This window comes from Carassius auratus, chromosome 27, assembly GCF_003368295.1.
Source record: "Carassius auratus strain Wakin chromosome 27, ASM336829v1, whole genome shotgun sequence".
In the NCBI taxonomy this organism is placed as follows: Eukaryota; Metazoa; Chordata; class Actinopteri; order Cypriniformes; family Cyprinidae; genus Carassius; species Carassius auratus.
This window is the reverse complement of record NC_039269.1, coordinates 1,493,852-1,513,585: the sequence shown is the minus strand read 5'-3', so window position 1 is coordinate 1,513,585 and position 19,734 is coordinate 1,493,852. Positions and strand designations below refer to the sequence as shown.

Here is a 19,734-nt window from a genome sequence, read left to right as displayed (position 1 = left end):
ACTTGCTTTGTGCCTCTTAAGAAACCAAAATAGACAATGTGCTAAAATGCTATTTGAATATGTGTGTGTGTTTGTATTATTCTATCGAAATGTCTTAAAAGTGAGCATGAAATACAGAGCTAAGATTTAAAAGTAATTCTGTATTACAATTTTTTTTTTAACTCACAGGGATTAATTACTGCACTGTGAAACATTTACTAAGTTACATCTCACAAAATAAAAAGCAACAAACAATAAAACGCCATCAAATGTATTGCTAGCTAAATTTATTCATTCAGAAGCTAAAGATAAACATGAAACTGTGCTATGTGCCAGTTGAAAACCCCCCAGGAAGGATTCAAGAATATATTTGCAACAAACAACATATTATATATATATATCTGTATATACAACACATATCTGTTTTTCCTATATTTAGTATGTTCATATCAATTTTGGAGCTGGTGTGTTTGTTAATTACTCATATAAGCAATCCTTTGATATTAAAGTAAATATATATTTAAAGTAGATAGTCAGACAGCAAATATTTGAAATATTTAATCCAATTGTCCATATAAAATCTTCAAAAAAGCCTAATGAGCAAAGGCAGTGCTGGTCTATTGTTCAATTTTCACAGAAGATACAAAACACACATATATCAAAAACAGACGGCAGCAGTCTATTGTGCCACTAAAATGAATCAGACTTTTCAGTGCACATTTGCCTTAGCCTTAGACTAGCTTATCTGTCATTTTCTGCTTCTGGTTTTCAGTGATGGCGATGCCCATCTCTGAGCTCCGTACATAGTCCTTCTCCATGCGTCTGTCCTCTTTTGCCACCCTCCTACAAAAAGCAGAAGTAACACTGGCAACACACCACACTGACTGGCTCTTTGGCAATTAGGCCTCCGGCGTACACACATGCACACATCACCATCTTTTGCACATCGGACGTCACAGACCATCCACCTTTTCCGATTATTACACGATGTGGCTAGACATTATGTGAAAAAACTGTTAACGGTATAGTCTTTCGTGTTTTGGTTTGCAGTGGACTGTTGTTATTCAGTGACAGTATAGGTCTTTAAGAGCCTTGAGTTCTTCAATAAGCATCTTGTTTTGTTTTTCAAGCACGGCAACTCGGTTCTCGAGACATCTGACATATTCTTTTTTCTTCCGTCGACATTCCCGGGCAGCTTCCCTGGAATCAACAATAGAGAAGTTTTGTGAGTGTTAATACTGTAAATCTTACATCAAGAAAACTTGAGCTGTGAAGGAGTGATTTTTTAGTTTCTTGTACACTACAAATGTTTCCATAAGCTTGTTTTTTTTTCCATTCAAAGCATTGTCATGAAACAAAGAAAGCTTTTAGAACATGCTCCACACACTGAGACTTTAACTTTTATGCTCAAGCATGATACAGTGATAGACTACAAGCAAATAATACAAGCCTTTGACTGCATCAGAAGTTGAAAGCAGATGAATGGATGCAACTAAGAAACATGTGAGGCCTTAGGTGGGGAAAGAAGAGGGGAAGATCAAGCAACATGCCAAGATAGATTGAAATAAGCTGTTATAATGATTTCATGCTCTTAGGATACAGAATGCAGTGGTAATTCTAGAATGGAGAAGTGGATCTGAGGATTACCTGTTTTTCATAAGTCGGAGTTCCCTCTTTCGTGATGCTTCCTCGGTCAGCTGCTGAGGGCTGGGCAGAGAACCGGGTGAGCCGTCCATCGCCTGGGAAAGGACAGATACGGGAGAGGAATTCTGATATACAGACATAACTCCAGTAGTGGCTGCAAAAACACAACACGTTCATTTACAGAGATCTTTTCAAAGACATTATTTTACAGAACATTTACTGAGTGATTTCAAAACATCTCAGTCGGTATATATATATCATGGATATATTATTTACCTGATATAAAATGCATTTGGTTTTGAGTCAAGTGCTTCATTGTAGTACTACGGTGATATCTCTTCAGCGCACAGCATAATAAATAATATGTCCACAAAAGGAGTTCAGAGCCGTGCAGACACGTTCATTCGAGCTCTTTTGCAGATAGCCTATAAGTCTTAATATTAACATTATGTTGTATAAACAAAGAAGCTTATTCTACATGATTTTAATCCCATTGATTAAAAACTTTCTATCAAATGCGTCACTCTACTGGTCATCTTCAGCGTGTGCCGCTCAAAACAGAAATGCAGAACATTGATAACTTCTGTTATATAGGCTAACTTTATAATGAGTATAATGAGAATTGTTAGGGTTTCGCTGACGTTTAGTGTTAACTATCTTTTAATTAAAACATGAAAACATTATTTACCCCGTTTGTATCTGCGAGGCATTTGTTACACATTTTCCCTGTTTGTGTTAACATCAGTAATTATGACTGTTGAATGTCTGACTTGACTCAATGTATTTTGCCCCGCCCCCAAAACATATGATTCAACTATCAGTCAAATATCAGCAAGATTCGAAAATTCCGATTTGAATATGAAAATCCTTAGTCGTGGACACCCCTAAATTGTTCTTTACAAAAAAATAACTGTTTTCAACCAATTAGCACAAAACTCTGACAATGATCCCAGGTCATCTTTATTGTTGAGCAATATTTAATCAGTGACTCTTAGAGGAAGTGTGATCTTGTGGATATTGTTATGGCTGTTCTGGGCATTAAAGCGATGCTTTGATAGCAAACAATACATTTCACAAAAATAAGCTTTTTGGTGCCAATATATTGAGTGTTTTATTGCTTACTGCACTAGTAACTAACTAAAAGAAAGAAAGAAAGAGTTAACATAATATTACAACAAGAAAAACTCAGTTATTTTTCAGGACATTTACTGAAAATAATTATATTTCCGATAACATGCACTAAAAAAATCCAGATTTTCAAGGATGAGTGAGAACCCTGCTTCCAATACATGTCAAGTACATGAGGCAGAGATGAAACATCCAGGTGTTTTGGACTAAGCCCCAATATGAACATAATATAAAAATAATTCTTTGCTTGTTGCTTTTCTGAAACATAACAACACTGCTGATAAACTATCTGGAAAATTATAATCTGAACTGAAATGAGTTGGCCAGTTGTTAAAATCCACCCCATAACAACACAATTACACACTTTACAAGCAAAGCAGTGGTGACATTTACATGTCACTGTGGTTGAGAGTCAGCAAACATATAATCAGAGAGGTTTATCTGAGATTACATTGATATCTGTCTCAAATTTCAAATAAGAATATATAAAAATGCATATCCATATAATTACATGTATGAATATAATATAAACAGAAATAAAAAATAAATGTTTGATGTCATAAATTCATGATTATCACCATGTTCCTAAACAGGCCTAAAGATCAAATGAATCAAATCTCTGAAAGGACCAAAGGCAGTGAATTAATTCCCACTGGGTGACCTCTGAGTATGTCACAGTGGTAGATTATACACAGACCTACACGTGGTGTGGTTATAAACTAGATTGCACATAAATAAGAGCTCCCAACATATTTGTGCAGGATGAAATGCTCTTATGAAAACAAAGTGATTCAATTTCCCCCAGTAGTTGCAAACTATGTGGTCACAGTTGTTGTAACTATGTTACACAGAAATTAATAATAGTACTTACATTTTTATCTTTTTGACAAGATAAATAATTTAACAAAGCCTGTGAACAATGAAAAAATGGACAGCAGCATTTTTTTTTTTTTTTTTTACACGTGTCTCTTTGTCTCCATTGAGACTGAAGCGCATTATAAGAGATGATTAATCTGGTAGTCTTGCTTTTGCAAAAGGAGCTGCCTGTAATCACAGCATGACTATGAACTGACGTCAATGTACATCTTATTTGCTGTCCAGCATTTACATTTTCCTGCTGGTATCCAATTCCATGAAACAACATGACGTTAGTTGCACTGTGAGTGGGCAGCGCATTCACACGTTTCAGAGAGAGAAAGTGACAGAGGTGCTGAAAGAAACGAGTGAGAGCTGCAGAGGAACTCAACAGGAAGCAAAAAATGTGAACATTTCTTTCTTTCAGCCTGTTGCATGCTGCGGAGATGATTCACCGCAAGAATATAATGAGAGAACAGATTTGGTACAAATTGTATAGATTTTTCTCAGTACAATCTCTGTGTGTCTCTACCAAAACTTCAAAGTTTTGTTTGAGCATTTGAAATGTTGTTTCTCTGTTCATATTCTCTGACAAATCACATTTAAAATTACCCAATCAAATCCACAGGGACAAACAACCAAAATAAATTTCAGTCCTTGAAGCAAATTTCTAATGTTAAACATGCTGAAAACCGCATAAGAACCACAGAAAACAGCGAATGTACCTGATTCTGTTTCATCTCCAGTCACAGCCATCTATAGTGAACTGAAATCTTGTCTGTCTCTCTCTGCAGTCAGCATGCAATGCTGCCCAAACCACAAGCTAAGTGTGCAGTCACTGTCAGGGCCATTGACATCACTATGACATCATAGCCTCCTGATGTCAGTAACGCAGTGACTAGCGGAGCCAGCCCTCCTTTTCCCTACCCCCCTCTGCCGTCATTCACACATTAGACTGTGAGCCGGACCGAAGAAGACAATAGAAGGGAGTTTTTATGCTTATCCTTATATTTGCTTTTCAGTTATGAATTCAACAAAATGAATATGCATTATGTATAATGCAACCCTCTACGCACACCTTAGCAATATAATCACCATTGGCTGGTAAATTTTTTACTTTACTCGCCAGACTGATATACTATTTCACACACACACGCACACACACACACATCTATATCTATATCTATCTATATATCTATCTATCTATCTATCTATCTATCTATATATATATATATATATATATATATATATATATATATATATATATATATATATATATGTATGTATGTATGTATGTATGTATATGTATGTATGTATGTATGTATATATATATATATATATATATATATATATATATATATATATATATATACTGTATATATGATTACAGTAATCTTTGTAAAATGGCACAGCTTCTTAAATCTTAGCTTCTTGATCAGTCAAGTATTATATTACGGCATTATGATAATTAAGCTCTATTGAATTATAAAACTTTAGTGATTAGAACTAAAACTTGTTAATCATTTATGAATGCATATTTGTCATTTTAACTGAACATAAGACTGGTGGTGCTGCTTAAGAAATTGTAGGTGAAACCGAGCTTTATAAATATTATTGGCAAGTCAAAAGTGACCAAAAAATGTTCTAATGAGAATCATCCGTGTGTTTATTTTTACATATAGGTGTTTAATCATTTTTATTTAACGTGGATTCAAAAAAAAAAAAACTTGAGTATTTACATTTATATGGTATTATACAGTATTAAATTAGAGTATAATCCAAATGAATGACTAAGATGGTGACTTCACATCCTTGGCCCTTTTTTTCAGACACAATGTAAGTGCCATTGCTTGAGTGGACAGCATACTGCATTATGGGAGACCCAGGCCAGGAAGGTAAGACTTCATATCTCTGCTGACAGGGGATAAACTGGGCACTGCTGCTCTGGTTGACAGACACTGCAGAATAACAAAACAAAAGTCACATGAGGACAAGCCTGTGCACATCATATTTTGATTTGCCAATAATGTTTATAAAGCTTGGTTTCACCTACAGTGGCCTCAAAATGTATATCAAGAAAAGACAGAGCCCTTTTAAACAAAACATTTCACAAAAGTTTTAAAACATTTCACAAATATTTGAACACCTTCACATTGACAATCTAATGATTGAAACTCAAGGCAAACTGATTAAAGCTGATTAAAAAGTCGTTGCAAAAATGGAGCGGGGTCAAGTTGGTTTTGTTTTCGATATTCGTGACACATTCAGCGGTAAACTCCAATAACTCCAAAACGAATTGCCCTAAAAAAATCTAAGCAGTGTGACCGCCAAAAGGGCAAAGCTGATCATGTTTCACATCCTTCTTTTTCTATATTTTCCCTCGATATAATAAGCACGGCCCCGTGCAAGCCGTGGCAATGTGCAAAAAGCCGGGAGAGAACGCTCTCAGCAGAGCCTTCAGTTAGGGACCGTGGGGAAAGTACAAACTTTCTTCGTTTTTTGCTATAGCTCAGTAGGTGTTTTTGTAATAGCTTTTTAGATAAAGGGCATATAGACATGAAACCAGTGTCAATCAATAGTGGGGGACAGTGTACATTTTTAACAACCTTTCTTTTTAACACTACTGGTAGAAAAGGGAATTGCATGTCCAAAATTAACCTTCTTTTTGTAATAACTTTCTACAGCAGGGAGACATAGACACGAAACCAGTGTCAATCAATAGAGGGGGAGAGTGGACATTTTTCACAACCTTTCGTTTTACCCCAAGTGGCTTATTAGGGAATTGCATGTCCAAAATTATCCTTATTTTTGTAATAACTTTCTACAGCAGGGAGACAGAGACATGAAACGAGTGTCAATCAATAGTGGTGGACAGTGGACATTTTTCACAACCTTTCATTTTACCCCAAGTGGCTGATTAGGGAACTGCATGTCCAAAATTATAATTCTTTTTGTAATAACTTTCTACAGCAGGGAGACAGAGACATGAAACCACTGTCAATCAATAGAAGGGGAGAGTTGACATTTTTCACAACCTTTCTTTATACCCCTACTGGTAAAAAAGGGAATTGCATGTCCAAAATAAACCTTCTTTTTGTAATAACTTTCTACAGCAGTGAGACAGACACATGAAACCAGTGTCAATCAGTAGAGGGAGAGAGTGGACATTTTTCACAACCCTGAATTTTACCCCTACTGGTAGAAAAGGGAATTGCATATCCAAAATTAACCTTCTTTTTGTAATAACTTTCTACAGCAGGGAGACAGAGACATGAAACCACTGTCAATCAATAGAAGGGGACAGTGGACATTTTTCACAACCTTTCTTTTTACCCCTACTGGTAAAAAAGGGAATTGCATGTCCAAAATAAACCTTCTTTTTGTAATAACTTTCTACAGCAGTGAGACAGACACATGAAACCAGTGTCAATCAGTAGAGGGAGAGAGTGGACATTTTTCACAATCCTGAATTTTACCCCTACTGGTAGAAAAGGGAATTGCATGTCCAAAATTAACCTTCTTTTTGTAATAACTTTCTACAGCAGGGAGACAGAGACATGAAACCACTGTCAATCAATAGAAGGGGACAGTGGACATTTTTCACAACCTTTCGTTTTACCCCTACTGGTAGAAAAGGGAATTGCATGTCCAAAATTGACATTCTGTTTGTAATAACTTTCTAAAGCAGGGAGACATAGACACGAAACCAGTGTCAATCAATAGAGGGGGAGAGTGGACATTTTTCACAACCTTTCGTTTTACCCCAGGTGGCTTATTAGGGAATTGCATGTCCAAAATTAACCTTCTTTTTGTAATAACTTTCTACAGCAGGGAGACAGAGACATGAAACCAGTGTCAATGAATAGAGGGCGACAGTTGTCATTTTTCACAACCTTTTATTGTACCCCTACTGGTAAAAAAGGTAATTGCATGTCCAAAATTAACCTTCGTTTTGTAATAACTTTCTACAGCAAAGAGACAGATACATGAAACCAGTATCAATCAATAGTGGGAGACAGTGGACCTTTTTCACAACCTTTCTTTTTACCCCTACTGGTAAAAAAAGGTAATTGCATGTCCAAAATGAACCTTCTTTTTGTAATAACTTTCTACAGCAGGGAGACAGAGACATGAAACCAGTGTCAATCAATAGAGGGAGAGAGTGGACATTTTTCACAACCTTTCATTTTACCCCAAGTGGCTGATTAGGGAACTGCATGTCCAAAATTATCATTCTTTTTGTAATAACTTTCTACAGCAGGGAGACAGAGACATAAAACCACTGTCAATCAATAGAGGGGGAGAGTTGACATTTTTCACAACCTTTTTTTTTTTACCCCTACTGGTAAAAAATGGAATTGCATGTCCAAAATAAACCTTCTTTTTGTAATAACTTTCTACAGCAGTGAGACAGACACATGAAACCAGTGTCAATCAATGGAAGGGGACAGTGGACATTTTTCACAACCTTTCTTTTTACCCCTACTGGTAGAAAAGGGAATTGCATGTCCAAAATTGACATTCTTTTTGTAATAACTTTCTACAGCAGGGAGACATAGACACGAAACCAGTGTAAATCAATAGAGGGGGAGAGTGGACATTTTTCACAACCTTTCGTTTTACCCCAAGTGGCTTATTAGGGAATTGCATGTCCAAAATTATCCTTATTTTTGTAATAACTTTCTACAGCAGGGAGACAGAGACATGAAACGAGTATCAATCAATAGTGGCGGACAGTGGACATTTTTCACATCCTTTAATTTTACCCCAAGTGGCTGATAAAGGAATTGCATGTCCAAATTTAACCACCTTTTTGTAATAACTTTCTACAGCAGGGACACAGAGACATGAAACCACTGTTAATCAATAGAGGGGGAGAGTGGACATTTTTCACAACCTTTCTTTTTACCCCTACTGGTCGAAAAGGGAATTGCATGTCCAAAATTGACATTCTTTTTGTAATAACTTTCTACAGCAGGGAGACATAGACACGAAACCAGTGTCAATCAATAGAGGGGGAGGGTGGACATTTTTCACAACCTTTCGTTTTACCCCAAGTGGCTTATTAGGGAATTGCATGCCCAAAATTATCATTCTTTTTGTAATAACTTTCTACAGCAGGGAGACAGAGACATAAAACCACTGTCAATCAATAGAGGGGCAGAGTTGACATTTCTCACAACCTTTTGTTTTACCCCTAATGGTATAAAAGAGAATTGCATGTCCAAAATTTACATTCTTTTTGTAATAACTTTCTACAGCAGGGAGACAGAGACATGAAACCACTGTCAATCAATAGAGGGGGAGAGTGGACAATTTTCATAACCTTTTTTTTTTACCCCCTACTGGTAAAAAAGGGAATTGCATGTCCAAAATTATCCTTCTTTTTGTAATAACTTTCTACAGCAGGGAGACAGAGACATGAAACCAGTGTCAATCAATAGAGGGAGAGAGTGGACATTTTTCACAACCTTTAATTTTACTCCAAGTGGCTGATTAGGGAACTGCATGTCCAAAATTATCATTCTTTTTGTAATAACTTTCTACAGCAGGGAGACAGAGACATAAAACCACTGTCAATCAATAGAGGGGGAGAGTTGACATTTTTCACAACCTTTCGTTTTACCCCTACTGGTAGAAAAGGGAATTGCATGTCCAAAATTAACATTCTTTTTGTAATAACTTTCTACAGCAGGGAGACAGAGACACGAAACCAGTGTCAATCAATAGAGGGGGAGAGTGGACATTTTTCACAACCTTTCTTTTTACCCCTACTGGTAAAAAAGGGAATTGCATGTCCAAAATAAACCTTCTTTTTGTAATAACTTTCTACAGCAGGAAGATAGAGACATGAAACCAGTGTCAATCAATAGAGGGAGAGAGTGGACATTTTTCACAACCTTTCATTTTATCCCAAGTGGCTGATTAGGGAACTACATGTCCAAAATTATCCTTCTTTTTGTAATAACTTTCTATAGCAGGGAGACAGAGACATGAAACCACTGTCAATCAAGAGAGGAGGAGAGTGGACATTTTTCACAACCTTTCGTTTTACCCCTACTGGTAAAAAAGGGAATTGCATGTCCAAAATAAACCTTCTTTTTGTAATAACTTTCTACAGCAGTGAGACAGACACATGAAACCAGTGTCAATCAGTAGAGGGAGAGAGTGGACATTTTTCACAACCCTGAATTTGACCTCTACTGGTAGAAAAGGGAATTGCATGTCCAAAATTAACCTTCTTTTTGTAATAACTTTCTACAGCAGGGAGACATAGACACGAAACCAGTGTCAATCAATAGAGGGGGAGAGTGGACATTTTTCACAACCTTTCGTTTTACCCCAGGTGGCTTATTAGGGAATTGCATGTCCAAAATTATCATTCTTTTTGTAATAACTTTCTACAGCAGGGAGACAGAGACATAAAACCACTGTCAATCAATAGAGGGGGAGAGTTGACATTTTTCACAACCTTTCTTTTTACCCCTATTGGTAGAAAAGGGAATTGCATGTCCAAAATTAACATTCTTTTTGTAATAACTTTCTACAGCAGGGAGACAGAGACATGAAACCAGTGTCAATCAATAGAGGGGGAGAGTGGACATTTTTCACAACCTTTCTTTTTACCCCTACTGGTAAAAAAGGGAATTGCATGTCCAAAATAAACCTCCTTTTTGTAATAACTTTCTACAGCAGGAAGATAGAGACATGAAACCAGTGTCAATCAATAAAGGGAGAGAGTGGACATTTTTCACAACCTTTCATTTTATCCCAAGTGGCTGATTAGGGAACTACATGTCCAAAATTATCCTTCTTTTTGTAATAACTTTCTACAGCAGGGAGACAGAGACATGAAACCACTGTCAATCAAGAGAGGAGGAGAGTGGACATTTTTCACAACCTTTCGTTTTACCCCTACTGGTAAAAAAGGGAATTGCATGTCCAAAATAAACCTTCTTTTTGTAATAACTTTCTACAGCAGTGAGACAGACACATGAAACCAGTGTCAATCAGTAGAGGGAGAGAGTGGACATTTTTCACAACCCTGAATTTTACCCCTACTGGTAGAAAAGGGAATTGCATGTCCAAAATTAACCTTCTTTTTGTAATAACTTTCTATAGCAGTGAGACAGAGACATGAAACACGTGTCAATCAATAGAGGGGGACAGTGGACATTTTTCACAACCTTTCTTTTTACCCCTACTGGTAGAAAGGGGAATTACATGTCCAAAACTAACTTTCCTTTTGTAATAACTTTCTACAGCAGGGAGACAGAGACATGAAACCACTGTCAATCAATAGATGGGGACAGTGGACATTTTTCACAACCTTTCATTTTACCCCAAGTGGCAGATTAGGGAACTGCATGTCCCAAATTAACCTTCTTTTTGTAATAACTTTCTATAGCAGTGAGACACAGACATGAAACCAGTGTCAATCAATAGAGGGGGACAGTGGACATTTTTCACAACCTTTATTTTTACCCCTTAATGACTTTTCTTTAACAGTTTTGATTCAACATACTGGTTGATCAAAACATACTTTAACATTACGACAGAAATTTTTATTTAGTTATATTCATTAACTTTCAGTAGTTTTCTTTTTTTTTTGCAACACATTATTTGTATTTATTAATTTATTATTAGTATCTACTGTAAGTATAGTATTATGAACAATATTTATCAATCTTTTAATGTTACTTGATTTATTTTTGTTCATGTTGATTCACGATACATTAACTTATGTTAACAGATACACAAATGAAAGTTAATAATGTATTTTTAGTATGTAACTATAGAATTAATACTATAAAACATTGTTCAAGTTAACATGCAGAGTTAAGTACTGTTAACATATTAAAGGAACATTCCACTTTTTTGGAAATAGGCTCATTCTCAAACTCCCAGTTTATACCATTTTTGAATCCATTCAGCCGATATCAGGTTTTGAGACCAGCAGCATGGCATTCAGAAATGACCAAAGAGTATGGATATTTTTCCTATTTAAAACTTTCCTCTTTTGTAGTTATATTTTTTACTAAGACCGGTGGAAAATGTAAAGTTGTGATTTTCTAGGGCGATATGATTAAAAACTATACTCATTCTGGTGTAATAATGAAGGAACGGTGCAGCCATAACATGAGCGCAGCCATTGCAGTGATATCACTGCAGTAAAACTCAACTTATTAACTCTGGGGGAGTTGGAGAATGAGCATATTTCCAAAAAAAGGGGAGTGTTCCTTTAAACCTTATTGTAAACCATTATCAAAGGTTTATATTTTGTTGTCTGTGTGCATGGTGTTTAACCATTTCATTGCTGTAACCCTTAAAACCAGACTGCCAAATGGTTAATATCAATGCATGCACACCTAGTGACTTGGGCTCGTCATTGCAGCTTGAATCATTTCGTACTTTAATTTAGTAATGGCATTTTCCACCAGGGAGATGTAAAAGCAGTGTCAGTTAATAGAGAGAGACAGTGATCAACTTACACAACCTCACATTTAATCCTTACTGTTGCATAAGGTAGTTGCATTTACAAATTGTACCTTATTTACATCCTGACAATTATGAAATTTATGTAATGCAGAATGAACCTGTTAATACTGTTAACTAATTTGAAACGACAACAGCCAACAGTACAATAGCCTTTTTGACTGAACTGGTATTTATACACTGATCAGAAATTTATCCTGATTTTAAAATTTACTGATTTTAACATTTATAAGGAGCTGATCAAAACAAAAAACAACAACAAAAAAAAAACATTCAAGAGTAAACAATATATTTTAACACCTACACTTGTAAAGTACTTTTTACTTTTAGAAAACACATTTTTCACAGTTGCTGCACTGAATCTAGTGGAAATGAAAATTGTCACAAGTAAACTTAATTTTTAATTATATTGAACATATGTAGGGAAACACAGGAGACGAGAGATCCAAACGCACTGTGAGTTTAATGTGTAATCCAAATTCAGAATCCAACAAGCAGGGGTCAAAACCAAAAATCCATCCAAACAAACAAACTGGAATAGGAACAGGAACAGGAACAGGACTTGAAACTCGTAAGGCGAGGAAACTGGGTGACGGAAAGAAAGGACTCCATGAAAACAAACAGAAAAAGACCGGTTAATATAGGCAGGGTAATGACTATCAAGTGAAGACACCTGAGTGCAATTGACAGGAGTGCAATTACTGTGATGAAGGGACAAGGCTTTGTGGGAATTGTAGTGCCTGCGGTGAGGTGCCTATGGGGAAGTGAGACCACTAGTGGAGACTCAGGGAAACAGAGACCAGGCAGCGTGACAACATATTAAGTTAAAAATAAACTGTAATTCATTCTTTTATTACTCCATTATTAAGATATTAATAGTAATTTCAGCTTAAAATCATCAAATTGAAATATAGACAATTGAACAAACAGTAAAAATAATAAAACCTTTTGATCTGTATTGACCTAATACAAAATACTACTTAATATTTGATGTAAAGTCATTTCTGTATTAACTGCATACTAATTATCGGCACAATCACAAATCAAAGTTTTATTTTAACCATTTGGTCAGACAGACAGACAGACCGACCAGTGTATCGACAAACAGATAGACAGACAGACAGACACTAACCTAAAGGATTATTAGGAACACCATACTAATACTGTGTTTGACCCCCTTCCATCTTCAGAACTGCCTTAATTCTATGTGGCATTGATTCAATAAGGTGCTGAAAGCATTCTTTATAAATGTTGGCCCATATTGATAGGATAGCATCTTACAGTTGATAGAGGTTTGTGGGATGCACATCCAGGGCACGAAGCTCCCGTTCCACCACATACCAAAGATGCTCTATTGGGTTGAGATCTGGTGACTCTGGGGCCATTTTAGTACAGTGAACTCATTGTCATGTTCAAGAAACCAATTTGAAATGATTCAAGCTTTGTGATATGGTGCATTATCCTGCTGGAAGTAGCCATCAGAGGATGGGCACATGGTGGTAATAAAGGGATGGACATGGTCAGAAACAATGCTCAGGTAGGCAGTGGCATTTAAACGATGCCCAATTGGCACTAAGGGGCCTAAAGTGTGCTAAGAAAACATCCCCCACACCATTACACCAACACCACCAGCCTGCACAGTGGTAACAAGGCATGATGGATCCATGTTCTCATTCTGTTTACGCCAAATTCTGACTCTACCATCTGAATGTCTCAACAGAAATCGAGACTCATCAGACCAGGCAACATTTTTCCAGTCTTCAACCGTCCAATTTTGGTGAGCTCGTGCAAATTGTAGCCTATTTTTTCTATTTGTAGTGGAGATGAATGGTACCCGGTGGGGTCTTCTGCTGTTGTAGCCCATCCGCCTCAAGGTTGTGTGTGTTGTGGCTTCACAAATGCTTTGCTGCATACCTCGGTTGTAACGAGTGGTTATTTCAGTCAAAGTTGCTCTTCTATCAGCTTGAATCAGTCGGCCCATTCTCCTCTGACCTCTAGCATCAACAAGGCATTTTCGCCCACAGGACAGCCGCATACTGGATGTTTTTCCCTTTTCACACCATTCTTTGTAAACCCAAGAAATGGTTGAACGTGAAAATCCCAGTAACTGAGCAGATTGTGAAATACTCAGACTGGCCCGTCTGACACCAACAACCATGCCACGCTCAAAATTGCTTAAATCACCTTTCTTTCCCATTCTGACATTCAGTTTGGAGTTCAGGAGATTGTCTTGACCAGGACCACACCCCTAAATGCATTGAAGCAACTGCCATGTGTTTGGTGATTGGATTGTACGCTGAAATTTTCTACTGACAGCTACAGATAAAGACATACTGTAGATTACTGTCTTTAAACAATTTAAAGCTTCTGACAATTATAGTGTTCTAATAATTTTTTCCACCACTGTATAGATGAGCGTATGGTTACAGTAAGAGAGGTAGATGGATAGATTTACTAGCAGGAAGATCATAATTCATAAAAAAATGTGCACAGACAGTCAGGTGCCAAATACATCTTTGATCTCAGACAAATACTTTTTTTTAGGTTCTTATAGACCGTTCATTCATTAATCTGTCATGAGAAAATAATTATTAAAACATCTTTAAGCATCAGGAAGATACTAGTTAATTAAATGGCGATGCGGGATTGCAAGTTGACCTAAATGTGCGGAATGTAAAATCCAGGCTTTTAAACATACACCAAAAAACACCACAGTTCTGCCAAAAAGGGAGTGCTAAAAAAAATAAAAATAAATCACTGTAATTTTGCTTCAGTATGATTAATGAACTTTGCAATTATGTCCGTATGAATGCATCTTTTCATCAAACTGAAATGGCCATTAATGACAAGAATACAAAGATTGTCATATCATGATCAAAATAATATCAATAATAAGCTATTTCTTGTCATATATTCTATACCCAGTACTTGAGGAAATAAAATTTTGTAAATAATTGTAATAAGACAATACAGTAATATAGTGATTCGAAATCAATTGCAATATTTAATTTATGATAAAATAGTATCTTAACTGTTAATACGTTAAAAGTGTTTATACAAATAGTGCACAGCAAATCAAAATAGTTCAATTAGGTGATATGTAAAGACAAAAACAATGTTTTGTTTACTTTAACAACTTTTATAAATACACATTTCTCTGTACATTAGGTCATGGAGAACTATAAAACTTACTTATAGTTATGTATACTTTTATACATGTACTACTGGTTAAGTAGTAATGTTATTTTTAATCTCTACATTGTTAATACTTCAAATAAATGTATGCATATATACTTACAGTACAGACCAAAAGTTTGGACACACCTTCTCATTAGAAGAGTTTTCTTTATTTTCATGACTATGAAAATTGTAGAGTCACACTGAAGGCATCAAGGGCTATTTGAGCAAGAAGGAGAGTGATGGGGTGCTGCGCCAGATGACCTGGCCTCCACAGTCACCGGACCTGAACCCAATCGAGATGGTTTAGGGGTGAGCTGGACCGCAGACAGAAGGCAAAATGCCAACAAGTGCTAAGCATCTCTCGGGGAACTCCTTCAAGACTGTTGGAAGACCATTTCAGGTGACTACCTCTTGAAGGTCATCAAGAGAATGCCAAGAGTGTGCAAAGCAGTAATCAAAGCAAAAGGTGGCTACTTTGAAGAACCTAGAATATGACATATTTTCAGTTTTTTCACAATATTTTGTTATGTATATAATTCCATATATAATTCCACATTTGTTAATTCATAGTTTTGATGCCTTCAATGTGAATCTTCAATTATCATGAAAATAAAGAAAACTCTTTGAATGAAAAGGTGTGTCCAAACTTTTGGTCTGTACTGTACATTAAATAGATATAAAATAAAATATAAAATAGGTACATATAAATAGTGTTCTTTATAAGTGGATAGCATGTTCTATCCACTAAATCAGAAAGATGTATTTTAATGTTGTCTCATAACATTTCTTTTCAGGTACCTTTATTTGTAATTGCATAGACATAAAACCATACATTGTTGACAAGGATTGTGCTATATGTAGTGAAGTGAAGTAAAGCAACATGATGGTGAAGTATAATAATAACAAATACTTGGAATTTGTGGAGTTTATCCCATCCACATGCACCTGGCATATACTTTGTATATTTACACATTACTCCTGTCATTGTGTCAACAGTGTATGGTTTATGTCTATCCTTTATGTTTTTATAAGCATAAAGCATAATGAACTCTTAACTCTACTTATCACAATTTTGTTAGTTTGGACGTCTGTCTTTCATACTTTGTCATTTGACCTATATTTTGTCTTACATTTTGATTACATAAGTTCACCTGTGGTGTTGCTAATTATTTCATTTGTTCTGTCTACGTTACGTTCTTGTCCTTTTAGTTTGACTTTGTTGGGTAATGTTTTAGACCTCATGACTGCTATCTGTGGATACCCTTTTCCTATGTCATGTGGAATAAATACCTTCTGAATCTTCTCCTATGTGCACCTTTTTCTACAACCTAGCTTCAGTGTGAAACTACAAAATATAAGGTTCTTTAAAAGTTTAAGATCTTAAGCATTACCATCACCATGTTTCAAGTAAAACACTTTATTAGTAATATGTAGTAACCAAACCACAATAAAATAAAGTAACTATTCACTCATGCAAATTAAATACATGTAATTAATTAAAATAATTAGTAACACTATATTTCAGAGTCTATTAACTAGTTGCTTATAAGTATGCATATTTATAGAATATTAGCCATTTATTAGTAGTAAGCACATATTAACAGAGGTGTAAAATACTTGAGTAATTTTACTTGAGGCAGCAAAAGTTGCGTTTCCCCCGCAAAAAAAGTTTATTCATTATTTGTTGTTTTGATAGAGCCATTAGCTATGATAAACTGAATGCACAAAATAGTGCAAATAAAATCTGTGATGAAAATTTAAATACTATTAATATTTTTGTGGGACTTTTTTCTCATGAATCTAATTAGTCACAAATAACAATTTATCAATATTTGCTAGGAAAAAACTATAAATGCCCAAAATAAAAATCGAAAAGATCAATTGTCCTTTTAGACAGTGACGCTGAATAGACAACACAAATAAAGTGGACTTTAAAAACGTTAACATTGTTTGTATTAATTCTATGACTCTACTCATTAATTGAACACATTCTTGTATTCTGTTTCGAATATATTTCTAGCCTCTCCATCACATCTTGCTCTTCTGTCACAGTCTTATGTCTTTCTGTCACTGTCTTCTGTGAGTGTTGTGTTTGTTTGGTGCCATCTGCTCTCTCCTCTCTTTTTCTGATCCCACCCACCTTGTTACCTCATTATTGTTTAGTTGCTCCCGGACTCATTACCTTCATTCCGCACAGCTGTTTCATCCACTCACAGGCTGTATTAATTGTGTAATGCAAATTGTGATTTGTAAGTGTTCCTGGATACTCGTGTTTTTGCATCTTGGCTGCGTCTGCTCTTGTCTCCGTGATTTGTTTCTGTTTTGTTTTGTCTTGTTGGCCTTTTTGTTCTCATTTATTAAAAAGTAATTTATTCCCTGCACTTGGACCCAGAACCTTTTTTTTTCTCCACAGCTGCGTTTCTATCACGCCCTGACCTTCAAAGGGATAGTTCACCCATAAATGAAAATCACCATTTACTGACCTCTGTCATCCCAGATGTTTATGACTTTCTTTCTTCACATGAACACAAGCAAATAATTTTTATTTTTATTTTTATTTTGAACATGCAATTCTCTAATTCTCTAATTCTCTAATAAAATGAAAGGTTGTGAAAAATGTCCACTCTCTCCCTCTATTGATTGACACTGGTTTCATGTCTCTGTCTCCCTGCTGTAGAAAGTTATTACAAAAAGGAGGTTTATTTTGGACATGCAATTCCCTTTTTTACCAGTAGGGGTAAAAAGAAAGGTTGTGAAAAATGTCCACTCTCCCCCTCTATTGATTGACAGTGGTTTCATGTCTCTGTCTCCCTGCTGTAGAAAGTTATTAAAAAAAGAATGATAATTTTGGACATGCAGTTCCCTAATCAGCCACTTGGGGTAAAATGAAAGGTTGTGAAAAATGTCCACTCTCTCCCTCTATTGATTGACACTGGTTTAATGTCTTTGTCTCCCTGCTGTAGAAAGTTATTACAAAAAGAAGGTTCATTTTGGACATGCAATTCCCTTTTTACCAGTAGAGGTAAAAAGAAAGGTTGTGAAACATGTCCACTCTCTCTCTCTACTGATTGACACTGGTTTCATGTCTCTGTCTCCCTGCTGTAGAAAGTTATTACAAAAAGAAAGTTAATTTTGGACATGCAATTCCCTTTTCTACCAGTAGGGGTAAAACGAAAGGTTGTGAAAAATGTCCACTCTCCTCCTCTCTTGATTGACAGTGGTTTCATGTCTCTGTCTCCCTGCTGTAGAAAGTTATTACAAAAAGAAGGATAATTTTGGACATGCAGTTCCCTAATCAGCCACTTGGGATAAAATTAAAGGTTGTGAAAAATGTCCACTCTCCCCTCTATTGATTGACAGTGGTTTCATGTCTCTGTCTCCCTGCTGTAGAAAGTTATTACAAAAAGAATGTAATTTTGGACATGCAATTCCCTTTTATACCATTAGGGGTAAAAAGAAAGGTTGTGAAAAATGTCCACTCTCCCCCTCTATTGATTGACAGTGGTTTCATGTCTCTGTCTCCCTGCTGTAGAAAGTTATTATAAAAAGAATGATAATTTTGGACATGCAGTTCCCTAATCAGCCACTTGGAGTAAAATGAAAGGTTGTGAAAAATGTCCACTCTCTCCCTCTATTGATTGACACTGGTTTCATGTCTCTGTCTCCCTGCTGTAGAAAGTTATTACAAAAAGAAGGAAAATTTTGGACATGCAATTCCCTTTTTACCAGTAGGGGGTAAAAAAAAGGTTGTGAAAAATGTCCACTCTCCCCCTCTATTGATTGACACTGGTTTCGTGTCTATGTCTCCCTGCTGTAGAAAGTTATTACAAAAAGAATGTCAATTTTGGACATGCAATTCCCTTTTCTACCAGTAGGGGTAAAAAGAAAGGTTGTGAAAAATGTCCACTGTCCCCTTCTATTGATTGCCAGTGGTTTCATGTCTCTGTCTCCCTGCTGTAGAAAGTTATTACAAAAAGAAGGTTAATTTTGGACATGCAATTCCCTTTTCTACCAGTAGGGGTAAAATTCAGGGTTGTGAAAAATGTCCACTCTCTCCCTCTACTGATTGACACTGGTTTCATGTCTCTGTCTCCCTGCTGTAGAAAGTTATTACAAAAAGAAGGTTAATTTTGGACATGCAATTCCCTTTTTACCAGTAGGGGTAAAACGAAAGGTTGTGAAAAATGTCCACTCTCCTCCCTCTATTGATTGACAGTGGTTTCATGTCTCTGTCTCCCTGCTGTAGAAAGTTATTACAAAAAGAAGGATAATTTTGGACATGCAATTCCCTATTCAGCCACTTGGGGATAAAATGAAAGGTTGTGAAAAATGTCCACTCTCTCCCTCTATTGATTGACACTGGTTTCATGTCTCTGTCTCCCTGCTGTAGAAAGTTATTACAAAAAGAAGGTTATTTTGGACATGCAATTCCCTTTTTACCAGTAGGGGTAA

General features: G+C 36.0%; 1 protein-coding gene across 1 annotated transcript; it reads right to left on the bottom strand.

Moving 5' to 3' along the window:
- Positions 1-249: 249 nt before the first annotated feature.
- On the bottom strand, positions 250-4,445 carry LOC113045028 (cAMP-responsive element modulator-like). The gene is made up of 3 exons (XM_026205139.1): positions 4,332-4,445; positions 1,627-1,777; positions 250-1,179 (listed from the first exon to the last, which is right to left on the bottom strand). The coding sequence occupies exons 1-3, from the start codon at positions 4,360-4,362 to the stop codon at positions 1,044-1,046; spliced, it is 318 nt and encodes a 105-aa protein (XP_026060924.1). The 5' UTR covers positions 4,363-4,445; the 3' UTR covers positions 250-1,043.
- Between the last annotated feature and the right edge of the window lie 15,289 nt (positions 4,446-19,734).

What these genes read in the sequence shown, in the direction of transcription:
- LOC113045028 (XM_026205139.1), bottom strand. Translation starts at nt 4,362, where the DNA reads ATGGCTGTGACTGGAGATGAAACAGAATCAG. An exon ending in TGGAGATGAAACAGAATCAG is followed by an intron (nt 1,778 to 4,331) that starts GTACATTCGCTG and finishes GTGTTTTTGCAG; the next exon opens with CCACTACTGGAGTTATGTCT. An exon ending in CTCCGACTTATGAAAAACAG is followed by an intron (nt 1,180 to 1,626) that starts GTAATCCTCAGA and finishes TGTTGATTCCAG; the next exon opens with GGAAGCTGCCCGGGAATGTC.